The sequence below is a fragment of the Bison bison genome, unplaced genomic scaffold (genome assembly GCF_000754665.1).
Source record: "Bison bison bison isolate TAMUID 2011002044 unplaced genomic scaffold, Bison_UMD1.0 scf7180017864064, whole genome shotgun sequence".
NCBI classification, from domain to species: Eukaryota; Metazoa; Chordata; class Mammalia; order Artiodactyla; family Bovidae; genus Bison; species Bison bison.
Genome location: NW_011494636.1, coordinates 4,169,237 through 4,179,375, shown reverse-complemented (window position 1 = coordinate 4,179,375; position 10,139 = coordinate 4,169,237). Strand labels below are relative to the sequence as shown.

Here is a 10,139-nt window from a genome sequence, read left to right as displayed (position 1 = left end):
AGAAATTCCAATTCGACTGGGGGGATGACTCTTTCAATTCCCATCCTCAAGGGGGCGGTGAGCACGGAGACACCCTTTAACTAAGCACGCTGAAATCTGCCGCAAATACTTTCATGTTCGGCTGCAGGGTGCGTCAGATTAGTCCCAAGGGCCAGCCCCGCATACTGAGCCTGCGCACACTGGCGCCGCTGGAGCAGGCGCATGCGCCTTGGGGCGGAGCTCACCCGGGCAGCTGTGGGCGGGTCTGAGCAGCTCCAGTGTTTTGGGGCTCAGTAGTGGTGGGAGGAGCCGGTGGCCTCACCGAGGTAACCACAGCGCCGTAGCTGCCCCGCCTTGCAGGCCTCAGGACTGTCATCGCCTTTGGGTGTGGGGTACATTGGCCAGCGTCCCCGGACATAGCCCGGCCGGCCTCTCTCAGACACTCCCATCCTCCCCACGCCGCCGTCGCCGCCGCCATGCAGGGGGAGGACGCCAGATACCTCAAAAGGTGACGACTCCCCAAGGGTCGGTCCTCCCCTCCTTGCTCGGACCGTGAGGATATTCTTAAGAGGTTCTTGGGTTGGCCATGAAGTGTCACTGGGCAAAGCCAGAGGCTTAGAATAGGGATGGGAGACGGGAAAAATCATGGAAAGGGAGGGATAAAGGTGAATTGAAAAGAGGAAGGGGTCCTTGTGGGGTGCGGTTTTCTCCAGCCTTCTTCCCTGACTCAGCGGGGCCCTGACAGCATTGAAGATGGTTTCCTCGATCCCTCACATTGTGGGAGAGGGGAGAAGGGCGGAGTATACTGTGTCTCCTCTCTCCCCGCATCCCATCCTCCGACTCTCTGTTTCCCCCTACTAGATAAATCTTATGGGTGCTTGGAAATGTATTCTGGCGCCTCTGTTCTGTGTTCTCCAATATGGGGTTCGCTGCCATGGGGTTTTGAAATAATGAAGGGGAAAGAAGTGGTGGCTTTTAATTCATGGAAGGCTGGATTGAGATGCTGATGTCCAGTCTGTTTCTGCTTTCCTCATCCATTTCGTTCATTTCACTGCCATGTATAGTGTAATTTTTGTTAATTATCAAGAGATTTGTTCGGAGCATGACATGAAATTGGCATTTCTTTAGTTTAAAAATGTTTGTAGTATCAATTACTCCTTAAAGAAAAATGTAATCTCCGACTATTTGACTCAGGTCGAAGATAAGATCATCCCTCAAAGAAAAAAAAAAGATACCTTTCATTGGACCAAGAGTTAGTAGTGATGGAAGAGAAAAAAAATACTTTAATAAGAACTCTTCATTTTTAGCTAAGGCTTTATCACTGATTGTGTAAATACCCTTAGTCAGTCTCATGTATTTTTTTGGACTCAGTTTCCTTATGTAATAGTGGGGCAAATATTACTTAATGAGAGATATGAGAACCACATATAAAAATATTTTTAAAAGATAAAACATACATGTAAGATAGTGACATCATTTCAATTCATAATATACTTTTACTAAATATATTTATCCTGGCTTGGAGGGCCGTAATCATAGAAAGATCTAACCTTTAACAGACTCTTAAAAGTGATTGAAACTATTGTAAAATCAACCAACCAACCAACCAATTGCATTCACCTTCTTTGCAGGCCTAAGGTGTGTATTGCCTGTCTATCATATTGTATGGAAATATATCTGAAATTGTTACATAACCAGGGCTTACCAGTAAGCATTTTTTTAAAAATGTAATCATAGCAGGTATACAGTCAGCATTTATTTCCTCACTGAATTTTGCTTACATCATTCATTTAAAATATCTTGATTGAAAATTTTGTGAAAGAAGAAAACAAGAAATTCTCCTTCACCTTTTAAATTCCAGGTTCTTCCAGAGCAGAGAGTCGCTATTACATCATTAGCTTATTTTCACGCAATTGTAGTTGTGCCAGAAGATAGTTTTCTTAGAATTCTTGTACCCTGTGGTCCCTTAGGCATCCTATGACTTGTAATTGTCAACCCATTGCTTACTTTTATATGATGGGGAGTCCAACAAATAAAATCAAATGAGCCACTCTGATGTAATGTTTGCAGTAAAATAAGGTCAGAATCTGGAAAGACTGAAATATACACTTCTCCATTTTGTCTAATTTGGACAACATAAATAGTTTGCATTGCCTGCTTTCAGTTTAGAAATGTGCATCCAACAAATAATCATATAGACTGGATGGCTTATAATATTTTACAGAACATTCCATTTTAATGATTGATTCTTTGATAGTAATTACCTGTATTCCTTTTGTAATAATTTTATTTTGTTTTTAACAAGAGGGCAGTATGTTTTCAATCTAATTGATTCACTCTAGTTTTAATTAGAGTGATTATTATAATTTCAGTGGTTACAATAGCTATTTCAGATAGCTACGATAGTAGCTATCACTGAGAAATCTCTAGTCTCTTTATATTTACATTTATGTAATACATTGCTAAGTCATTGCTAAGTCACGTCAGTCGTGTCCGACTCTGTGTGACCCCATAGACGGCAGCCCACCAGGCTCCGCCGTCCCTGGGATTCTCCAGGCAAGAACATTGGAGTGGGTTGCCGTTTCCTTCTCCAATGCATGAAAGTGAAAAGTGAAAGTGAAGTCGCTCAGTTGTGTCTGACTCTTTGCGACCCCATGGACTGTAGCCTACCAGGCTCCTCCATCCATGGGATTTTCCAGGCAAGAGTACTGGAGTGGGGTGCCATTGCCTTCTCCGATGTGATACATTAGAGAATCAAAAATTGGGCTTCATTTTTCTACTGCCAGTTAGTATTTTTATTTAATAATGCTTAATACATACTTACTAAATACTTATTGCATGCCTAGCATTGTTCTGGTCACTGAGGAAATGATGAAATAGACACAGTTCATATCCTCAGTCAGATATACACACATAGTATAAATAGTTAAAATCTAGTGGGGATTAAACAATTTTTTTTGACTCTTAAAACTCTCTAATGGCTTTCCATTGCTCTTATAGCACCTGCCTTTTCAGTTTCATCTCTCTCTGTTCCCCTCTTGCCCCCAACATTTTCAGAAATTACTTCTTTTAGATCCCTGTGTGTTTCAGTGTTAGATTCCAAGGGCCCTTGCCCAGCTAACTCTTCATGTTTCCTGTTGCAGCTTAAATGTCACTTCCGTGACACTGTCCTTTCCCACCTCACAGTCTACCTGAGCTGCCCTTCCCCACCACACAATCCACCATGCAGGTCATATACACCTGCTAGCTTTCCATAATACCCAATAAATTGTCCTTTGTTCGGAGAAGGCAATGGCAACCCACTCCAGTACTCTTGCCTGGAGAATCCCAGGGACGGGGGAGCCCGGTGGGCTGCCTTCTATGGGTTCACTTTCATGCATTGGAGAAGGAAACGGCAACCCACTCCAGTGTTCTTGCCTGGAGAATCCCAGGGACGGGGGAGCCTGGTGGGCTGCTGTCTGTGGGGTCGCACAGAGTCGGACATGACTGAAGCGACTTAGCAGCAGCAGTAACTACTTTGTTGTTATTGTTTGTCTTTCTTGTTGGTCTATAAGCTGCAAAAGGGTAAGAATTTCTGCATACATATTCATAAAGGATATTCATAAATTATATTAAAAATATGTTGTGTTTTGATGGCGTCTTTGTCTTTTTTTGGTATCAAGATAGACTGGCCTCAGGATAAATTGGGAAGTGTTCCCTTTGTTTTCCGTAATTTTAGAGGAGTTTGAGAAGGATTGGTGTTAATTTGGTAGAATTCACTGTTGAAATTATCTGGTCCTAGACTTCTCTTCGGAGAAGGCAATGGCACCCCACTCCAGTACTCTTGCCTGGAAAATCCCATGGGCGGAGGAGCCTGGTAGGCTGCAGTCCATGAGGTCGCTAAGAGTCAGACAGGACTGAGCGACTTCGCTTTCACTTTTCACTTTCACGCATTGGAGAAAGAAATGGCAACCCACTCCAATGTTCTTGCCTGGAGAATCCCAGGGACGGGGGAGCCTGGTGGGCTGCTGTCTATGGGGTCGCACAGAGTCGGACACGACTGAAGCGACTTAGCAGCAGCAACAGCAGGCTTCTCTTCGTTGGCAAATTTTTCATCACTGATTCAATCTCTTTACTTATTAGGGGGGAATTCAGAATTACTATTTCTTTTGAATCAATTTTGGTAGTTTGTGAGTTTCTAGTAGTTTCACCATTTCACCTAGGTTATCGTCTTTGTTGGCTTACAGTTCTTAATCTCTGTGAGGTCAGAGATAATAGTAGTAATGTCCCACTTTAATTTCCAGTTCTAGTAATTTGAGTCTTAGTTAAACTAAAGGTTTGTCAATTTTTTTGATCTTTTCCAAGAACCAACTTTTGATTTTTTAAATTTCCTCTGTTGTTTTTCTATTCTCTATTTTATCTCTGTCTTTATTATTTTCTTCCTTCTAATAGCTTGGTGTTTCATTTGCTCTTTTTCTAGTTCCTCAAAATATAAAATTAGGTCATTACATTGAAGTCTTTTTTAAAAATTGATATATAATTGACATATACCATTATATTAGTTTCATTATGTACAACATAATGATCTGATATTTATATATATTGTCAAATGATTACCACACTAAGTCTGGTTAACATCCATCACTACACAATAACAATTTTTTTTCTTGTGATAAGAACTTTTAAGATTTATTCTCTTAGCAGTTTTCATGTTACAGTATAGTATTATTAACCATAGAAACCATGCTATACATTGCAACCCCAGGTCTTATCTCTTTTATAACTGTAAGTTCATACCTTTCAACCACCTTCACCCACTCCCCACCCCGACCTTTGGCAACCACCAACTTATCTGTATTTATGAGGTCACTAACAAGTTTTGTTTTACTTTTATATTTCACATATTAGTTTGAAAATATGGTATTTGTCTATCTCTGAATTATTTCTCATAGTATATTGCTCTCAAGATCTGTTCATATTGTCGCAAATGATAAAATTTCCTTTTTATTGCTGAGTGTGTATATGTGTGGGAGTGTACAGAGATGTGTATTGTGTGTGTGCATGCGTGTGCATGCTTGCACGCTCAGGACTGTCTAACTCTTTGTGACCCCGTGAATTGTGAGTCTGTTTTTATGCCAGTACCATATGCTTTGATTACTGTAGCTTTGTAATATAGATTAAATTTAGGACACATGATGCTGCTAACTTTGTTCTTCCTCACATTGCTTTGGCTATTCAGGATCTTTTGTGGTTCTATACACGTTTAGGATTTTTTGTTCTATTTCTGTGAAAATTGCTATTGAGTTTTTTTGATTTTTTAATTTATTTTCAATTGGAGGGTAGTTGGTTTACAGTATTGTGTTGGCTTCTGCTATACAACAACATGAATCAGCCACAAGTACACATGTGCCCCCTCCCTCCTGAACTCTCCCCCCATCCTCCCTTCACCCCATTCCACTCCTCTCAGTTGTCGTAGAGCACTGGATTGAGCTCCCTGTGCCCATACAGCAGCTGCCCACTGGCTCTGTTTTACACATGGTAGTGTATATATGTCAGTGCTACTCTCTCAATTCATCCCACTCTCTCCTTCCCTCACTGTGTCCAAAGTCTGTTCTCTATGTCTGAGTCTCTATTTCTGCCCTGTTGATTGGTTCATCGGTAGCATTTTTCTAGATTCCGTATATATGCATTAATATGTGAAATTTGTTTTTCTCTTTCAGACTTACTTCACCTGTGTAACAGGCTCTAGGTTCATCTACCTCACTAGAACTGACTCAGATGTGTTCCTTTTTATGGCTGAGTAATATTTCTTTGTACATACGTACCACAACTTCCTTATCCATTCATTTGTCTGCCAATGGACATCTAGGTTGCTTCCATATCCTAGCTATTGTAAATAGTGCTGCTATGAATACTGGGGTACGTGTGACTTTTTAGTTACAGGTTTATATGCCCAGTAGTGGGATTGCTGGGTCATACAGTAGTTTTATTCCTAGGTTTCTAAGGAATCTCCATACCGTTCTCCATAGTGACTGAATCATTCCCACCAGCAGTGCAAAAGGGTTCCCTTTTCTCTGCATACTGTCCCAACATTTATTGTTGGTAGATTTTTTGATGATGGCCATTCTGACAGGTTTGAGGTAATACCTCATTGTAGTTTTGATTTGCATTTTTCTAATAATGTGGTGTTGGAGAAGACTCTTGAGAGTCCCTTGGACTGCAAGGAGATCAGCCCTGGGATTTCTTTGAAAGGAATGATGCTAAAGCTGAAACTCCAGTACTTTGGCCACCTCATGCGAAGAGTTGACTCATTGGAAAAGACTCTGATGCTGGGAGGGATTGGGGGCAGGAGGAGAAGGGGACAACAGAGGATGAGATGGCTGGATGGCATCACCGACTCGATGGACGTGAGTCTGAGTGAACTCTGGGAGATGGTGATGGATAGGGAGGCCTAGCATGCTGCAGTCCATGGGGTCACAAAGAGTCACACACGCCTGAGTGACTGAACTGAACTGAATAATGAGCCATGTTGAGCTTCTTTGCATGTGTTTGTTGGCCATCTGTATGTCATCTTTGGAGAAATGTCTGTTTAGGTCTTCCTCCAACTTTTTGATTGGGTGGGTTGTTTTTCTGATATTGAGCTGCATAAACTGCTTGTATATTTTGGAGATTAATCCTTTGACAGTTTCATTTGCAGTTGTTTTCTCTCTTTCTGAGGCTTGTCTTTTCATTTTTTTTATATTTTCCTTTGCTGTGCAAAAGCTTTTAATTTTAATTAAGTCCCACTTGTTTCTTTTTGTTTTAATTTCCATTACTTTAGGAGGTGGGTCAAAGAGGATAATGCTGTGACTTATGTCAAAGAGTGTTTTGCCTATGTTTTCCTCTGAGAGTTTTATAGTTTCTGCATTGAGATTTTGATAAGGATTGCATTTTAATTTTTAGATTGTTTTGGGTAATATGGACATTTTAACAATTTTAATTCTTCTAATTCATAAGCATGGAATATATTTCCCTTTATTTGTGTCTTTTTCAATTTTTTTCATTATGGTCTTATAGTTTTCAATATACAGGTCTTTAATCTCCTTGGTTAAATTTATTTCTTAGGTATTTTATTCTTTTTGATGCATTTGTAAATGAGAGTGTTTTCTTCATTTCCCTTTCTGGTAGTTCATATTAGTGTAAAGAAAGGGAACTAATTTATATATGTTGATTTTATATCTTGCAACTTTACTTAATTTTACTAGTTCTTAACAGTTTTTTTTGTGGAGTCTAGGGTTTTCTATGTAGTATCATGTCATGTGCATATAGTGATGGCATTACTTTTTCCTTTCTGATTTGGATACTTTTCACTTCTTCTTCTTGTTCAATCATTTTGGCTAGCACTTCCAATACTATTTGAATAGAAGTAGCAAGAATTGGCATCCTTGACTTGTTCTTGATCTTTCAGGAAAAGCTTTCAATTTTTCACTCAATATAATGTTAGCCATGGGCTTGTCATATACGGCCTATATTGTGTTGAGATTTGTCCCTGTATAACCACTTTATTGACAGTTTTTATCATAAATGTATATGGAATTTTTTCAAATGCTTTTTCCATATTTATTGAGATGTTTATGACTTTTATTCTTTACCACTGCACCACCCGGGCAGCCCATATGACTTTTATTCTTAATTTTGTTTGGGTGTATTACATTGATTGATTTGTGTTTTGTTGAGCCATCCTTACATCCCTGGAATAAATTCCATTTGATAATTGTTTTAATGTATTGTTGAATTTGGTTTCCTGGTATTTTCTTGAGGGTTTTTGCATCTGTGTTCATCAGGTTATTTTTCTGCTTTGTAGTGTCTTTGTCTGGTTTTGGTATCATGGTAATACTGGCCTCATGAAATGAGTTTGGGAATGTTCTTTCCTCTTTAGTTTTTGAGAAGATTTTGAAAAAGATTGGTGTTGATACTTTAAACATGGGTAAAATTCACCCATGAAGCCATCTGATCCTGGTCTTTTGTTTGTTGGGAGGTTTTTTGCAACTGATTTAATCTTATTAGTAATCAGTCTATTCTGACTTTCTATTTCTTCATGATTCAGTCTTGAGGGGAGTAGTGTATGTTTCTAGGAATTTATCTATTTCTTCTATGTTGTCTAATATGTTGGAATATAATTGTTAATAGTAGTTATTGAGATCTTTTATATTTCTATGGTATTAATTATAACCTTTTTATTTCTGGTTTTATTTATGGACCCACCTCATTTGATTGCACTTTGCTCTATTACACTTTGCAGATATTGCATTTTTATAAATTAATGTTGTGGCAACCCTGAGCCAACCAAGTCTGTCAGTACCATTGTTCCAATATCATTTGTTCACTTCATGTCTCTATGCCCCATTTGGTACTTCTCCCCGTATTTCAAATTTTTCCGTCCTTATTATATATGTTACGGTGATCTGTGATCGGTTATCATTGATATTACTATTGCAAAAGATTATATCATGTTGAAGATATGGATGGTTAGCATTTTTTAGAAATAAATATTTTAAAATTAAGATGAGTACATTGATTTTTAAGCAAAGTGTTATTGCACACTTATATCACAGCATAGTGTAAACATCGCATTTATGTGCACTGGGAAACAAATGTACATGACTTGTTTTTAATGATACTTAATGCTTTATAATGATACTTCCTTTATTGCAGTGCTCTGACAATGAACCCTTAAGATCTCCAAAGTATTTGTACACCTCTGTCTTTTTCCTGGTTAGCCTAGCTAAAGGTTTGTCAATTGTGTTTACCTTTCCAAAGAACCAGCTCTGAGTTTCATTGATCTTTTCTATTGTCCTTATAGTGTCTATTTCATTTATTTCCCTTTCGATCTTTATTATTTCCTTTCTTTTACTAACTCTGGGTTTTGTTTGTTATTTTTTTTTTCCAGTAACTTAAGGTGTAAAGTTAGATTATTTGAGACTTTTTTTTTTAAAGATTTATTTATTTTTGGATGTGCTGGGTCTTCATTGCTATGTGCAGGTCTTCTCTAGCTGTGGTGAGTGGGACTGCTGTACTCTCCATTGCGGTGTAAGCTTCTGATTGCCGTGGCCTCTCTGGTTGCAGTGCCAGGGCTCTAGGTGCACAGGCTTCAGTAGTTGCAGCACGTGGGCTCAGTAGTTGTGAATCACAGGCTGTAGAGTGTTGGCTTAGCAGTTGTGACGCACAGGCTTAGTCGCTCTATAGCATGTGGGATCTTCCCAGATCAGGGATGGAACCCATGTCCTCTGCATTGGCAAGTGCATTCTTAACCGCTAGACCACCAGAAAAGCTGTTTTGTTTTGTTTTGTTTTGTTTTTATATAGGCATTTATCTATATGAACTGCTAGAACTGCTTTTGCAGCATCAAGTTTTGTTTTATGTTTTATTTCCACTTTTATTTGTCTAAAGGTATTGATTTCTTTGACACATTGGTTGTTCAGTATTATGTTGCTGAAGTTTTATGTTCAGTATTATGTTTCTAGGTGTATGTGTGTGTGTGAGTGAAAGATAAACTGGCTTTTTTATAGAGTAAAAACTGGCTGGCAGTTTTTTCCTTTCACCATTTTGATTATATTCTGCTACTTCTGACCTACAGAATTTCTGTTGAATATCTGCTGATAATCTTATGGGGATTCCCTTGTATGCCACAAGTTGTTTTATTGAATTTAAGATTCTCTCCTTGTCTTTAACTTTTGACATTTTTTAATATACCTTGTTATGGCTTCCTTTGGATTCATCTTATTTGAAACTCTCAACAGTATGAAAAGACAAAATGATAGGATACTGAAAGAGAAACTCCCCAGGTCAGTAGGTGCCCAATATGCTACTGGAGATCAGTGGAGAAATAACTCCAGAAAGAATGAAGGGATGGAGCCAAAGCAAAAACAATACCCAGCTGTGGATGTGACTGGTGTTAGAAGCAAGGTCCGATGCCGTAAAGAGCAGTATTGCATAGGAACCTGGAGTGTCAGGTCCATGAATCAAGGCAAATTGGAAGTGGTCAAACAAGAGGTGGCAAGAGTGAATGTCGACATTCTAGGAATCAGCGAACTGAAATGGACTGGAATGGGTGAATTTAACTCGGATGACCATTATATCTACTACTGCGGGCAGGAATCCCTCAGAAGAAATGGAGTGGCCATCATGGTCAACAAAAGAGT

The 10,139-nt window shown here is 39.0% G+C and overlaps 1 protein-coding gene across 1 annotated transcript in view; it reads left to right on the top strand.

The window, feature by feature from the left end:
- Positions 1–224: 224 nt before the first annotated feature.
- The window catches only part of KIFAP3 (kinesin-associated protein 3), a 141,028-nt gene continuing 131,113 nt past the window's right edge, over positions 225–10,139 (top strand). The window contains exon 1 of the mRNA XM_010836710.1: positions 225–487. Coding sequence (XP_010835012.1) covers positions 456–487 — 32 coding nt within the window. The 5' untranslated portion in view covers positions 225–455. The remainder of the gene's footprint in view (positions 488–10,139) is intronic.